Here is a 16,766-nt window from a genome sequence, read left to right on the forward strand (position 1 = left end):
TGATGACACACAGAACATGGTGCTGCTGGATGCCTCACGCCATGACAGGCTTCCAGTGACAGACCCTCCACACAGAAAATACATCAGAGAAGACAGGTTTTAGAGAAACATTTCAGTTTTTATCAAAACACTTTCTATTGGAAAGACAGGTTCAGCCAGGCACACTGGTGTAATAATCGTTATTATGCTGCTAAAACTACATAACATGCCTGGACACCACACATGCAGTGGAGCATCACCACAAGCAAGAGCATCAGGCAAACAGAAGGAATCCCACCACCAGTATTACCTGAGCCCCTCTTCCACCCCAAAGCCACTCCAGTTTTTATGCCAGAGAGGTTTTTGGGGTTATATTTTCAAAATTTCCTCTTCAGTCACAAGAACCAGAGAAGAACCAAAAACAGACACAGGGGATGTGCAGTCAGCAAAGTCTCCCACTGTTACCACACCTCACAGTTTGACAATGCCTGAGAGTCATTCATCAGGTACATAATGACGACAATTTCTTGTGTAATATAATTCAGTTTGTTACTTCCTCAGCCCTTTGTACCTACTTATCTGGACTGACACAGACCTAAGGCCAGCCCTAAGCCTGAAGGGGATTTTGTAGGAGAAACCCCAGCCTCTCCAGTGTTGCCCTTATTCCATTTTTAGCATGAGAGGAGCAGAGTGTAGGATCATGCCCCTACATGCTAATCCACTTTCTTAATGCAGGAGTTCTCTCCTTCCAGGTTTTGGGGGTTTGTTTGCTTGTTTGTAAAATTCTGCTGCAAAAAAAATGTAAGCAGTCATTATTCATATGAGCAGAGAGGAATTTTGAATCAGTCCCTTTTGTCTGGCACTGGCTTAACGCCAAAATTGCTTTTTGTCATCATTCAGACTGGTGTAAATAGTTTTGTTCAACCTTATACTGAAAAAAAAGGCAACCCAAAACTATGGCATTCTTCTGAAAACCCAGACTCTGCACTGAACAAGTTTCTCATGCTCCTTGGTGCTCTTATAGATAGGCAATATGATGATTGGCTCTTGCAATTAGGGGATGGATATTGCGCGTAGGTTAAAAGAAGTTTTATTGATGTCTAATTATGTTATTGTAGTTGGTTGTTTAGTTCCCTGTTCTACCCACAGTCCCCTTTCCACCTGTGTACTGTCACTACTGGTCAGCCTGGGCTGTCCCAGGCCCATGGGGAGCAGGTTTGTGCCTGTGCCTTGCGAGGGCCAGGGGGAATTAGGGGAGGCTGGGGGGACACAGCAGGACAACACCTGACCTGCAATCAAGTGCAAGAAAGGAGCCTCCACCAATGCATGGGGAAGAAGAGCTGGCTGGCAGGCTCTGGGAGGGGACAGGGGTGTCTGATGCAGCACCAGGGCTGTCAAAGGTGGAGCAGCCATGTCGAGCACATTGAGCCAGTCCTGTCCTCCCAGGGCACTCGTGGGAATCCAGGGTGTTCCCCTGGCATCCCTGGACACCTCCAGACCTGGGCAGGGGGCTCAGAGCCCTTGGCACACTGCCCAAGACCCCTGTGGGCTCCATTTCAGTCCCTGGGAAAAATTACCATCATTACAGGAAGAATTACAAGTCACAAAAAAAATAAGTAGAGCATAAATTAGATTGTTAGAAGGCAAAAAAGTGAATTTATAAAATTGTTTATAATAAGGAACCCCAAAGCCAAGATGGAGGCATTTGGGAGTGGTATGTCTTTCTTTCTTCTTCTTTGTGGCATCCATCTTTTGGGTTAGGATGGTACTTCTGAGTTGGTTTGGGAGAAAGCTGGACAGTGCAATGTAAGTGTCATGTATTGGAAAGTAATTGTAAACATCATGTACATAATTTATAGTATAAAAGATAACACCTGCCCAGAGGGCAGGTGCCTCCTACTGACCTGCTAGACAGATCTGTGTAGGTCAGGGAAAGAATTCCTTAGATAGGAAAGAATAAACAACCTTGGAAACCTCAGAAACAGCCTCTGACTCTTCCTTTGGTGCTGGAGCTGGAAAACAAGAACTCTAAAACCACCAAATACTCTGTGGTGAGCGATCTCAGACTTAAAGAGATGACACAGGTCACATGCACTGCTCCTTTTTCCTTATTCAGTCCTTTTGTTGTACTTTGTTAAGGTTTAGTAAACGTCTGACATTTTAAAGTGAGCGTCGTTTCTCACAGCGCTGCATGCCAAGCAAGAGTCCATCTCACCCTGTACACTGGGTGAGCCAGTGCTGCTCTGCCACACCAATGACACTTTTCATTGCAGCCACACAAAGGTTTTCCTTAAATACATCATAACTGGAATGAATCATGTGGCTGAGCAGCAAGGCAGTGCTATGACCTGGGCTGGAAGGAAATTTCAGAGATTCCCCAAAATGGGGCCAGCTGTGGAGCCAGGCCATGCAGCTCAGGGGCTCCTCTAGGCAGGTCTTGAAAATCACCAAAGACAGAGACTGCACAACTTCAGACCCTGCATCACTTCATGGCCCTGTCTGTCATGTTCCCACTTGTACCCCCATGAAGAGTTTCATCTCCTTCTGAGATGTTTTAGCACATCAAGGTCTTCAAGGGAGCATACTCACATTTTTGTCAATTATAAGGTGATAGGCAGATTTAGAGAAAGCCCCAGAATTACTGTAAAACAACAGTGATTTCCAAACTAAAACTGGAAAATGTATTTGAAACTTGTCAAAGCCAGTGGGATCCAGACATTTACTGAGGACTAAGTAAAGATGTCTTGTTCTATTCTTCAAATGCTGGTGCAAAGCCTTCACCTTAAATATAATCTGAACATGCCTGGCACTAGTTAAATCAACAGGCAAGTGTTCACTCACAGAGCTGTCCTTGCTTCTCTCATAGGACCACAACATAGACATAAGGAGGTTGGTCAATTTTGACATAACTGGCCAACTTGTGCTGTTACATGACATTGTCTGATATGGGTGAAGGACCTTGTTTATCTCTCTAAACTGAAAAAGAAAGAAATTATTTATTGTGAAACACACAATGAACAGAGAGATGCAATTACTCAATGCCGGTTCCCAAATTTCAAAGAAATGTGAACACTTCTGTCTGTATAACAAGTAGGGAAAGCTTTTCTTAGGTTTCCTACCTCTGTCACACTTAGAAGTCATGGAAAATCTTCTGGAGGAGATCACCTGCTGCCTTTGCTAGATTCTGTGTTCTATGTAGTCGCTAAGCTCTGGCTGTAAAGCTGAAGGTGCTGAGCTGAAACTCGGTGTCTGGAAACCATCTCCTTTCAGCATTAACCAACAGGAACGGTGCTGTGGCAATTTCCAAACATTTTCCCGAGGCACTGGGGTTTAGGATTTTTTCCTTTTGTTTCTTTCATGCTAAGAGAATAATGACTGATACTTAAGAGACAAAAGAAATGGCCAAGGTGGGGGAAGGTGCAGCTGGCTACTTTCTTACCTGGGTGGGGTTTCTCTTTGGAGGGGCAGACATACTGTGAGGTTTTTGCAGGGGGTGGGGGACTGGGCTCAGCTCCTCTCACTTTCTTTTGCTCTGGACATCAGAAGGGAGAGAGGCTCTGGTCGCTGTGGGGAGAATTCTCCTGTATTGCAGGGTTCTGTCTCCTGCTGCCCTCTCCTACTGAGTGAAGCTGCTCCTAAGAGCGGCAGTTGCATTGGGACTTTATTAATGCCCGGCCTCACTAAGAAAAACTCCCCTCTCCATCCACTGGGGTGCCTCAGGGGACACCCCAGGACCCGTCCCTGTCCCCTCCCAGAGAGCCTGTCGCTAGTGCCCAGGAGCCCGGCCACTCCTCTGCCATTGTCCCGATTGTCCCTGCAGTCCCCAGCGGCCTCCCTGCCCGGACAGCCCGCGGCTGCTGCGGCAGCTTCCGACAGTGCGGGTTTCACATGGAGGGGGAGCTGCCTGAGGGGCACCACGGCGCCCAGGAGCAGGAGGGCTGTCCCCTCTCTGGGAGCGTCCTCTGTGGGCTGCGGGCACCACTCAGAGAGCTCATTTAGTGGCTGACAAACTGAGGAACCAATTAAAAAGTTATTTGGCTTTCATAAATCACATGGGTAAAGCTAATTCGCTCTCTTTTGACTCCCGGCCTCCCCAGAGGTGAGGTGAGCTCTGGCCCCGGCTCAGCCCAGCTTCCCTCTCCGTGCAGCCTGGCCGAGCAGGGGATGGGGGAGCTACTGAAGCCCCTTCCCCTCCCTCTGTTCTGGGCTGGGGGTGGCCGGGTGGGGAGAGGCTTTTGCTGAGCTCCTGGTTGTCCCCCCCAGTGTGGCCACACTCGGCCAGGCTCCTGCCACTGTTTTTTGGAAGCAGCCAGGAGAGGGAGAGAAGCCCCCAGCTGACCGCTCAGCATGAGGAGGTGCAGCTGAGTTTTGGAGTTTTGTCCGGCCTCCTCCACATGGCCCTTGCAGCCACGTTTCTTCCAGAATGGCCTGGCCCAACTCCTTCAACATCTGGATGCAATTTTAACCCTTTTAATGCCTGAATGAGACTACAGATCTCCTGAGCTCCCCTGAATGAGAGGAATAAAGCAAGGACTCTACTGAAGTTTTCCAGATGGAAAGAGGTTGAAGAGATGCCACTGATAAGTAGCTGAAAACCTTTTTTGTGGGCTATGAGGGGACTATGACTACACTGAAATTCCTTTAAACTGTGAAAAATACTTGGGGAGGTTAAAGTGCTTGAGAAAAGGATCTTTTGCGTCGAGGAATGTGCACAATGTGGGGAGCCTGCCAGTGGGAGAAGACACCCCACACTTTACACAGCGCAAAGAAAAAAGAGACAAGAACAAAGGAGATGTGGAAGCACAAGCCACAGCAAAGCTAGACTTCACTTTAACTCATGAATTTGTATTTTTACATGTAGTCATATTTGAAAGCAGTCAGGAGGGGGAAAAAGGGATGTTTAAAACCTGGAATGCAATGCAATTCTCGAAGGAGCTGTCTACCTTGGTATTTTGGGATTCCTCCTCTTTGATAGGTCAAAGGGAGGAGGAGGTGACAGGGACTCCCCTGTGTAGGAAAAGGACTCACACTTGGCAACCCTGGAGACAGAGACAGTCCCCAGGCAGTCATGTTAATTGGGGACTGTAGCCCTGCAACCCCAATGCTCAGACCTAGGAGAGAAGCATCATTTGCATCAGCTCCAGCCATCACTGAGGCTTCCTTAACACCATGAAAGGCACCAGGAAAGCTCCAGTCTTTCAAATTTACCCTGAAATCCCTGAAATGTGTGCTGTTACTGTTCCCCAGCTTGGTCTCTGCACTGACTGCCATCACAGCAGGGTGTGTGCAGTGAAACCCCAGCTCTCTCCTCTACCAGCAACTTCTCTTCACCATGGTCCTGCCCCCAAGGTATTGCAGACCTCAGGAAATGCTCCCTTCCACCTCCTGGAAAAGTCTGGAGGAGAAGTCCTGACCCTGAGCTGCCTATTCTAGACAAAGTGCTGATCACCACTTGCTTGTACAGGGAATGTACAAGCCCCTCTGGGAAGGGGCATTGGGCGTTGAGCTGCAGAGGGTGAGGGTATCCCCATCTCTGTGCCAGACTGTGGGCACCCCTGGATTATCCACCTGCCCTTTTTCCCACCTCTCTTGCCCACTCAAAATCCAGCCATCTCAATTCCAGACCCCTCAGACATCCTCAGCTGCCCCTGAAAGCTGCAGGGTTTCTTTGCACAAGGATGATGTTGATGCAGGAAGATGTTTGCTGGGTACATGGCTCCTGTCATGCTCCTTCCCCAGAAAACTTCGCCTCCACAGCCCCACTGTCACACAGAATACACACAGGTGTCATACAACAAAATCTGCTGTGACTGCCACCACCCAACAGAACATGACACAACTAGGTGGCACATACACAGAAATCTGTGCAGTCTTCAGAAGCTCATGCACAAAAATATGCTCACAAGGAAGGCAAAGGAGCGGGTATGCAAAGAGGAGGTACTGGCCAAAGGAGCTGTGCTTTCTGCTGCTATTTTAAAAGAAAAGTTCAGTCAAAAAAAAAAGTTGATTTTACCAGGAAGAAACACTATGACAGGCTACTTTCTCCTTTTCCAATCTAAACCAGAGCAGAGCCAGAGGAGAAGGTGGTGCATCCCTCTGCATCCCCAGCAGTGCAATGAAGGGACACAGGGCTCAAAGAAGACACTCTGTCCTGAGCTATGCCTGTGCTCTACAGCAGCACAGGCATAGCATGAGAGCATCTGAGACAGGTAGTGGAGCTCTACTAGACACTTCTGCAGAATAACTTGATGATGCTGAACTGGAGACAGCAACTGACAGCATAGTCTCGAGGCTCAAAGTGCTTTGTGCATGGAGCAGCTCCAGAAAAAACACCTAATGCAAGGAGTTGGGGGTAAGTGCTGCTGTCATCTCCAGAGGTTGCTGCACTGTCCCAGTGAAGCACTCCGTGTCACAGCTGAGCCCTGATCTTCTCATCTTTTGTTTACCTGTTTAGCTTTTACTATTACTGAAAGGGTCTACCGAATGAGAATAAGTTCTGCCAGCCTGAGATTTCTTTCAGAGTAGTGTTTAAAGGGCTGTCAGAGGGGCCTGCAGCAGCGGGGTAGATGCCCTACCCAGGTGGGAGCGGCTCATTCCCACACCCGCAGCCCCCGGCGTGGCTCACCACGGGGATGAGCAGAGCCCAGCACTCGGGGAATGCACAGCTCCAGCACGGCCGGTGCCACACGGGGCAGCAGCACAGCTGTCCCCCAGACCCTCAGGGCAGGGGTCACGGTGCTCCAGCTCTGCCCCCCGCCCCTGCCTGCCTGCACCCCACGCCCTTTCCATTCGGCAGGGGTATTGATCTGCTGGCAGCAATGGGCTGGATAATTAGCCAGGAATTAGGGTTTCTATTACAGTCAGGAGGCTGCCCCAGCTGATTTATCACCTGAATAATTTACTGTGATTGAAAGGAAATTAAAATGAACTCCATTTGACAACTGTGCGCTTTTATGGGCTTTAGTGAAGACTCAAAAGCCAAATTAATAGCCTGGTGTTGTTTGATAGTCTACTGAGAGTAAATAGGGGAAGGCTTTTTGTCTCCTGATGTGCTCTCCTAGGCTTGATTTTAGAGTTGGGATTTTCTTCTCCTCCCACCAGTAAGGCTGTGCCTGGAACAGGGGAGATTTCAGCCACAAAAGCCAGAGAACTGCCCTTGTTCCCTGCTCCTCTCTGCACCGCCAGCCCCCACCCTCTCCTCCTCTCCTCTGTGGGTACAGAGGATCAGCAGATTGAGGAGGAGCAGGTACAGCCTGCTGGCAGCCCCTGCCCCAAGCTGGAACCAGGGTGGCCTGAGAGAATGGGGCAACATAGCCACAGAATCATCCTGCATCCCACAGCCCCTCGTCACCACCTCAGCCCCCTCCACTCAGCAGAGCTGGGGGTGCCTCTCAGCTTGGCCCAGGGTGCTGACCCTGAGCACTGTGCCCCCCACACACTGCTGCCTGCAGAGCTGCCACAGCATCGCTAGGTTCTGCTCCACTTCTTCCTTTGTCGTCATTTTCTTCTCAGTTTTATATTTGTGTACATTTATTGAGACACATATTATTGCTCCCTTTTCCTTTTTAACTTGTTTTCCATTTAGCATCCCATGTAATGCAGTGGTTAAGAGCTTGCCTTGGAATGCTCAAATCATTCCTGCAAGTGGCAGATTGAGAGAAGATTTGGTTCTTCAGACTATTCATGAATAATTTTCATAATTTCCACTGTTTCTGGACAACGTGAAGTATTGGGAGACACAAACAAACATTAGCTCTGCTCAATAAAAGTGTCAGAGTATTTTCAGATTCTCAACAGCCTCTGTCTACCCAAAGGTTTCCGAAGAAAAAACATATTCCTCACACTCTGGGGACCAGGACCAAGCACAGTGTCCTTCAGTTCATAAAATCATTGCATGGTTTGGGTTGGGAGCAATCTTAAAGATATCTCATTTCAACACCCCCAGCACAGGCAGGGACACCTTTTAGTAGATTCATTCCTTCCTTCTGCTTCTCCAGTAATTGCACTTTGGGAGTGAGTCCTCTTAAGACAGAAATGTGTTTTACTTTATGGCTTTACTGGAATTATTCCCAAAGACAAACTCCAGTACTGTAAGGGGGACTGTGTATCTTGCTCCTCTCAGAAGTTGCATTCCAGTTGCTCTTAAAAAAAAAACCCCAAGATTCCCCTCTCAAAGCTGGAGTGTACTTAGGCAGAAAGCAAAATGTGAAAGTTTTCATAAGAAGTTTGTGCTCCTTTCTTGGTAAATTCAGAGGAGTACTTTGGTGCAACTCTCTCTGCATCAGGTTTCAACTTTTGCAATTCTTCCACCTTTTCCAGATCATAGCAATTTTGGGGGCATTCCTTGGAAATCCAAATTACATTTGTTATCCAAATTCCATCTGCCTATCTCCAGATCCACATTTATTTGCACTATGTGTAAGAAATACCTGTGTTACTATATGCTTGCCAGGTTTCTGGTTTCTGTGTGAGCACAGAATATCTACATTTTATCCAGAAATCAATCTGAACAGATATTCTGTTTAGTTCTAGCTTAAAGCAGTGGGAAAGCACCAGCATGGGCCTACAAATTATTTGCTATTAGCAGCAAGCAGTTATCTTCTTAGCTGGTGACCTACATAGTGTTGAATCTGGTCACATCATGTTATGCCTCATTATTGCCCTGATCTAAAGTTTATTGAAGTCAATAGAAATATTCCTCTTGGCTTCAATGAGTATTCGATTGGACCCATGTGTGAAACTGAAAGTACAAAAGAATCCATTTCTGTTGTGGACAGAAATCCAGCATGGCTAATTCTTTTCTTTATTCCGAGCAAATTAACGCACTGTCTCTGCCATTGAGCCAATCCAGCTGCATGTCCTTCACCCTGCTTTTTTCACCCCTAGATGCATTAATCCTGCTCTCACAGCCTCCACGAGCACCTGGTCCACGTGCCCTGGGCTTGCCCCTGCCTGCTCCAGGGGGACTTTCTCCAGGGGCACTTGTCCAGCCTCACACACCTGAAGTGCTCAGGACCCTCCTGGGTCTTGTTCTGCAAGAACATCTCCTGTCAGTGTTTTGACTGGAGAATTACTTGGGTCAGCAGTTCATAAAAAGGCTTGGCCAGTCTGGTACAACTTCCCGAAGATGCTGTGGGGAATTTCTCCATCCTTCTGGCTGGAATCACAGGAATCACCCTCACAGCCCCCCAGACCCACAGGGGTTTGCTGGGTACAGCCAGTGCTTTGAGTTCCCCCAGGTCTGGAAAGTTTTGCCACTCAGTGTTGCAACTCTGCACAGGATGAGCACCAGTTCGGGGTGAAGTCTGAACTGTCACTGCAGTTACCATGAATAATGGGGGCTGCTGCAGCCGAGGCAGGTGAAGTGTGTTGGTCTGACACAGGTATAAGTGTAGCACACAATTCCAGGACAGGCAGGCAGGTGTGTGTCAGTTTGGTTTGTTCCAAGGGAATCTGGTGTGTTGGCAACACCCCCAGCCCTCCCTGTGGGCTGGGAGCAATACACTGGGGAGCAGCAGCCCATGCTCACACAGAGCACAGAGAGAATGGCATTGCTGTGGAGGCTGTGCTTTCCCAGGGCCTGAGAATTGCAAGGTGTGGCATTGCATGATTGCAGGCATTGTCCATGCAGATGGATGAGACACACAGGGCTGGCTCAGAATGTGTACAGAATGGCAGTGCAACCCTGGCATTGCAAACATGCCAGTGCATGCTATGCACATTTCCTCTGCTCAGAAATCAGTGAAACCAGTTTTCTGTGAATATTTGCAGCCAGTGCAAATTAATCATGGGCTGTTTGCAGAAAATGAGCACAAAAGGGCACAAACAGGAGAGAAAGGCCTTCATTCTTATGAATTCTCTTAACAGAAGAATTTATTTTTATAGCAGGGCTCTGTCAGGAGGAGGGGGGCCAGAGTGCTTTTGAGCACTGGCTTTATGTCATGGTTCCATACAGACAGGGAAGGACTTGATGCTGCAACCCTCAGCCCCTGGTTCCCTCACCTTGGGATGTTTTTCACACTCCCCACAGGCAGGAAACACACACTTGCTGTTAGGCTGCACCACAAGGCAAGAACAGCTGATGCCTCACTTCTGCCCCTTGATGCACAACCCTGACAGTCTGCCATGGCAGGAGCACACTGTGGGACCCTGCCTCACCCAGCACACAGCCTGCTCTGCTTCTCTCTAAGGACTGTCTGATGCTTTATTCCCCTGCCCCTGGCCACTGGTTACCTTCCCTCCCAACATAGTATGAGCCCTTCCCCAAAGACAACTGTCTGCTCCTCATCAGTCTCTCCATAGATGCCACAACTTAGAGCAGAAAGTTATTATTGTTAACAGTACAGCATAGACTGGCAGATCCACAGAATATTCTGAGTTGGAAGGGACCCACAAGGATCATTGACTCCAACCCTTCAGTAAGGAACTCACCATCTTGGTGCTATTAGCATCATGCTCTAACCATGCCATAAGAAGATAAGTAACTCAGGAGCCTCCCTTTCATACAGGTTGGCTGAGGGAAATTGGGAAACTGGGAAATTGAAGGAAGTGGACTGGAAGCACTCAAAGCAAAGGGTTACACAGTGGTGAGCAATCACTCCCACACAGCCCCTCTACCACATGGAGGACAATGAATCATAAAGGCAGGGACAAATTTTGTGCAGAAAAGGCATCAGGAGGAGTTTGGGCAGCATTGGGAGCCAGGCAGGATGAGGCTGCAAATACTGTGCTGTGCAGGAGGAACTTCTTTCCCCCTCCCAAGGGCCTGCCCCCAGCACACAGGTGAGAAGGAAGACTTAGAGAGGAGCCACAAAGTAGGAATGAAAAGGGATCTACAGTGTCCACAGAGTACTAATTATTCCAATAAAATACCTGGAGCCTTCCTCAGGTGAATAGTACTGGCACATCAGTAAGTTTTTGTCCTAAAGCAAAATTAGTGATGTTCAGCTGGCTGCTGCTGGATCAGATTTCTAATAAAATGGATAAACAGTGGGTCTGCAGCTCATACCAGTCTTCTTCCCACATCCATGGGTAGGAGTATCTATTCCATGTTTTCCTCTGCATAAAGAGCTTAAAGCTCCCTGCATCCACCACTGGCTTAGCTCCTGAAGCACCTCTTTGGGGTCCAGCAGCACTTTGGACAGACAAATGTCACAGGCAGATCTTGCTGTACTACAGCAATCTAATCCAGGCACAACTCTGTTTTCCCAAGCCATGTCACTGATATCCTCAATATTTGATTTCTCATAGATTTATTTGGCCCTACTAATGGATGCAGACAGCTTCTCCACTGTGGTTGAGCATCGTGGCAGCTTTGCTGGGTGCACCAAGGAGCTGAGACAAGACTGCTCCTGTAAGGGCTGGGCTCACACAGTCTGTGAGCCACAGCAAGTCATACACATCACACCTGGTCATGGTCAAAGTTACCCTTCACACACCATCAAAAAGCAGAAGCTGACCCCAAATATTCACAAGCCCTGAACCATGGTCCAGACTTCTGAAAGCAAAAGCCATGCTCAAAGCCAAATAAAAACAAACAACTACAAATTGCTTTCATAATTACATGCCAGGCAATATGGTTCTGCAAAGCACATTTTGAAACTCATAATGCCAGATTTCTCAGCATCTGTATCAGTATCCTGTTCACCACATTAATAGCAGCATATCTCCAATTTTAATAATCTGCCTGCTTGGAGCCATTCTACTCACAATTCCTTATGTGGCTCTGGGAGATCCTTTCTCCATCAAGAGCAAAATATCCCATATTTGATAATTGGGATAACACTTCAGCAATATCCTTATTCACATCTCCCAGTCTTTCTATAAAACCAGTAAAAGTTTATCTCTGCATAAATGTTCACTCAGTGCTGGACTGTCTCCCATGAGCTAAAGATGGCCATGACTAAGAAGCTCTAGAACACAAAAGCAAATAAAACATCCCCTCCCATCACTGCTGCCTTTGCAGTGACCATTTTTCACAGTTTTTGCAGGAGCAGATGGAACAAGTCACAGCTCCTGGGTGTCCTGAAAAGCCCCAGCCCAGTGCCACAGCCTTGGGCAGATCCCTGCAGATCCCCGTGTTTGGATGTACAACCACCTCTAGTGGCACATGAAAGCCACTTCACCTGCCAGAGACTCCCCTGGCAGGGGCTCCCATCCCCTCCCAGCTCAGGGTCACACCTGCACAGTCTGCTGCGCACACGGACCAGGGAAAACACAAAAACAGCAGAACATGGTGGGAACAAACGTCTGTGCATGAAAGAGTGAATGACAGATGAGCCTGGAGGCATGAGGAATTCCTGCTCTACTATAGGATTTGCAGCATAAGTAATTCTAAAAAAAAATGTATAAAAATATACACCTTCCTCAGCTGAAGCCACAATGGTAGCAGGCTGCCATGAGAGAATCTCCAATGGCCCTCAAATGTGCAGATTCCTCCAAGGGGAATCAGTGTTAGAAAAGTCCATCCACCTTGCTAAAAAGCATGTCTGATATTAAGAACACTGAAGATTAATAGCTGAATACATCATTAAGTAGCAAGCTAGACCAATATCAGTGCTGACAGCAATATATTAATTTCTACCTCCTTCTCAGCAGCTAAATTAAATACTGCCACCCAAGAAGAAGAACACAGAGAGACACAGCTCATCAGTTTTTTCATGTGCTTCTACAGTATGCCTGCAAAAATGGAATTTTTTCAAAATGTTAATACCAAGTCCTCCTCAAGCACACTGTAAATCCATAATTTACCCTTACATACTAATCAGGTGCTTTTCTCAAAAAATGGGCAGTTACATGTCTAATAAGCCATTTCTGGCTACAAAAATCAGATTTTTCGTCCACAATCATGCTCACTGTGAACCAGAACCTCTTCTTGTTACCTGCACTGTCTGCTTTTGATCTAGCAAAACATCAGAAGCTGTGGTGCTCTTTAAAGATTAATTTGATGCAACTGGTCCAGATCAGGTGTAATTTCATAGCCAAACTCTTGCTAATGCTTGCACAGTGAGTGTTTTCCTTGATTTTTTGATAGGCTTTAATGGCTAGCATGAGCTTGACAAGACCTCTGTCTCCACACTTGTCTGCTGAAACTCTGAAAACCCTTTGGTGATGTCCACCAAACAACCTCTGCCAGTGGAAAGCATACCAGGAAAACACGAAATATTTGCAATAGTACCTGCTCTGGCTTGATGGGCTCTGCTGTTGTGAAAATGTCAGAGTAATGCTGTCTCTCAAAGACACGATCCAGCACTTCCAGCTGCTGCTGGGTGAAAAGGTCTCCTCGCATCTGTTTCCGCAGAAAATCTCTGCTTGGGAGAGAGTGGCCATTGGGTACTGGAGATTCCTGAATACCTTTCAAAGAGGAGAGAGAAGAGGAAAAGTGAGTAGTCTCGTGATGTGACCTACAGCAGAGTGTCTTATTTTTGAAGAGATGAAGAAACACACTGCACAGCCCTGCATGACAGGCAGCCCTTAAACTGCCAGCAAATTCACACACAATGTAAAGGCAGGACACAGGATAGCAGTCACACTTGTGCCTGCATCCCTTTCACTGTGCCACCTGGTCTGTGCCAGCCTGATGGTGACAGTCAGTCAGTCTGGTCAGCCCCAGCAGAGCCCTTTGTCCCGTCCCCATCCCCACACTCTGTCCCTGGTGTGCTGCCTGCAGGTCCTGCTCCTCTCCATCCTGAGCTCTGTGCTGAACTCTGGGCTCTGGCATGGGCTCAGCACTCTCAGCCCAAAGCCCCAGCACTGCATGGCACGAGCTGGGGAATCCCTGGGCTGGGTTACCCTGCAACCCCCAGCAAAGCCCAGTCCATGACACCCTCCTCACCCTCCAGCTCACTTTGTATTTCTCCACATTACTGGCGGGACTCACACCTGGGTCCACAACACATTTTCCTCCTTCTTCCCTTTGGCAGAGACTTTTAGCAGGAATCCTAAGTGTCTGACCATGGCTGAAAATCCATGAGACAAGTTTGAAAAATATTTGATTGGCAGTCTGAAAAGACTCCTGCGATACAATGACTTGTTTCAATTTGCTTTTTGCAGAATCACAGTGGTTTCCTACTTTCCTTTCACCTGTCAGTGCTGGAAATATGTCTTTTATGCACTGAAAATTGAGATCTGCAGTATTCCCAGGACTCCAGGAGGTGGAACTCCAAGAACAACAGTAAATATCAGATTTTTTCTCCAGATGGCAACATCTAACTAGACAGAGGGAGGAAACATTTTAAAAATAGCATCTAGCTGCCAGATTAGTAATGAGGAGCAGAATTCAGCTGTATCCCTAACAGCTACATTTCCATGAGTGCTGCAGTTGTTTACAGTCCAAGAAGTCTGCAGAGGAATAACATCACCTGCTCTGGCAGATTCTGCATCGAGTTTTTAGTTGTAAGTGCAGAGGGGATCAGAGAGGGGATCTGCACACAAACAGCCTGTTGCTGTAGACACCAGTTGTGCCCACAAGCCCGTGCTGGCCATCAGTAATGCAAGAGATGCTTGGTGGATGAGATTTTTCACAAAGGATTGTTAATTTAACATCATCATTCAGCAGATGCATTTTGCAGAAGATGCTGTCTGTCCAGAAAACCAGGTTTTTTTAAGGCAGAGTTCTCAGACTGGGGGATCAACACAGGGAAATTCCTCTTCCAGCCCCAGTTGCTAATGCTGAATTTAAGCAAAATTCTCCTTATACTGAACAGACTTTTGATGTTAGCAGTTAATACTGGAAACTTCCTTCTCAATTTGAGATCAGCAATTTCAGTGACAACAACATTACATATGCCCTTCTTAGAGAAAGTCATGCAATTTTATCCAGGGTAGAAGGTACTGGCTTTTGTAAAGTGCAAGGATGAGTTTACTCTGCAGAGGAAGGGAAATAAAAACCTGAACCTGTGGTCTGAGTAGGATGTCTAAGTGTGAAAAGGTACAGAGGGATACAAGAAAGCAGTGTATCTTTAAGCAGTTTGTTTTGCCTTTTTTCTTTTTTTTTTTCTTTTTTTTTTTTTTTAACTATTCTAAATCAAATAATATCTAATAGACCCTGTGTTGAGTTTAGTCAACCATGGCTTATAGAATTAAAATTCTAGTTGGTAGCTGTATGGTAGCACAGGGCCAGGGAGACCCTGTCTCTGGAGCATGGAAATGCTGGCTTTAAATTTCAGGTTAAACTGTTACTCACAATTTGGCATCAAAGTTGATGCAGTTTTGGGATAAAGGGGATGACAAAAGGGAGTGAAATTACACAAGACAGGCATGACCTGGAAACTGTTCTTGGTGGTGGAGTACAGTGTGTGCACTGCTGGTGGCACCCAGAGAGGGGAGTGCAATGGGATCCCTGAGAAATGGAGCAGCTGTCCCACCCTCCACAATGTGGAGTCCAGAATTTTGTGAGTGAATACCTTGGAGAGGAGGAGGCTGGTGACAGGAACTCCTGGGGCAGCAGAGGGCTGGGAAGGGTCTCCCACCCCAGACCAGAGTGTGGCATGTGGGAATAAAGGCACCTCCTGTGCCTGAGCCATCAGTCCATGCCCCATGCCCTTCACCAGGGGATGAGCCAGGCACTCACCAAGGCAGGAGGAGCAGGAGGCTGCTCCTGGCACACCTGGGCATGGGGTGGGTTTGGGTCAAGGTCAGCATTTGGCACCTGGCTGGAAGCACAGCGTGTGGTGCCAGCTCACACCATGGGCACTCCCCTGTTGGCCAGGATCTCCCCACGCTGTCCTGAGCACCTGAGGTGGGATCAGACTCCAGGAATGCACATTCCAGTGCTGCCCTGGGATGAGGAGTAATGCAGGCAGCATTTGTGCCAGGGAGGGACCTGGGCAGGAGTCAGACAGGAGAGGCTGACACTGCACAAAAGGAACCACCCAAGCCTCCCTCACTGTCAGCATCACCTGCTCTGCTCATCCTGTGAGCAAAGGAATGACTTGTACTTTTGCACTGTGTCTCCCAAATTCAGACTAATTGCCAGCAAGTTCTGGATTCCACTGTAGAGCCAAAGGATTTCCTGTACACTGAATATGACACACAGGAGTTTGTGAAAGTCTTCAGGATGTGTGTGGCTGTTAGACATTATATAAATAATACCATTAACATTTTACATTGCTTAACTAGGATATCTTTGATAATTAAAATACTGTTGTAGGGCTTGAAACAATTGCAATTATAAATAGGCTCTAGGGAGTGGTAAGAACATTTTTCATATAATCAGTGCATCCACACAGGGTTGCATCCACACGTTTTGTTGACAGTAGCCCTACATGTAATACCTATATTCTGTGAAACAATTAGCTCCCAGTTCAATGGCATCTTCCCAGAAATTCAAGTGAAGAGCACAGATGTAACACTCTCCTTAGTACCAAAGATTGTGTTCTTACCAAACAAACATTTCACCCTTGATAAGATTCTGCTATGGGATAGGATGGTGCCATTACCCCACAGTTTCCTGAGCTATTTCTGATGAGATCATGGGAATGTGATGCACTGGGACCTGTCCCAATGCACAGGGAGAGCCTGCTCAGCCCTGGGGCTGCAGCCCTGTGTGAACAGCCCCCCACATCCCACCCAGCCCACAGCACTGCCCGAGCCCCCCGAGCTGCACACAGCTCCAGCAGCAGCCCCATCCCACCTGCACCTGGGCTCCTGTCGGGCTGGGGCAGGGCTGAGCACCCTGCCTGGCTCCAGACTCACTGACAGGCCCTTTCTGGGCAGGGAAATGCAATCTGAAATGACTCTGAAATGCATGGGCCCCTTCTGCTCACACCTCGCCCACAACAACTGAC

The 16,766-nt window shown here is 47.7% G+C and overlaps 1 protein-coding gene across 1 annotated transcript in view; it reads right to left on the reverse strand.

Annotated features, from left to right (window-relative positions):
- The window catches only part of PAX5 (paired box 5), a gene marked incomplete at both ends in the record, with an annotated part of 107,821 nt that overhangs the window by 63,908 nt on the left and 27,147 nt on the right, over positions 1-16,766 (reverse strand). Inside the window, one exon of the mRNA XM_079332187.1 lies at positions 13,157-13,332. Coding sequence (XP_079188313.1) covers positions 13,157-13,332 — 176 coding nt within the window. The remainder of the gene's footprint in view (positions 1-13,156; positions 13,333-16,766) is intronic.

Source organism: Erithacus rubecula, assembly GCF_903797595.1.
Source record: "Erithacus rubecula genome assembly, contig: scaffold_173_arrow_ctg1, whole genome shotgun sequence".
In the NCBI taxonomy this organism is placed as follows: Eukaryota; Metazoa; Chordata; class Aves; order Passeriformes; family Muscicapidae; genus Erithacus; species Erithacus rubecula.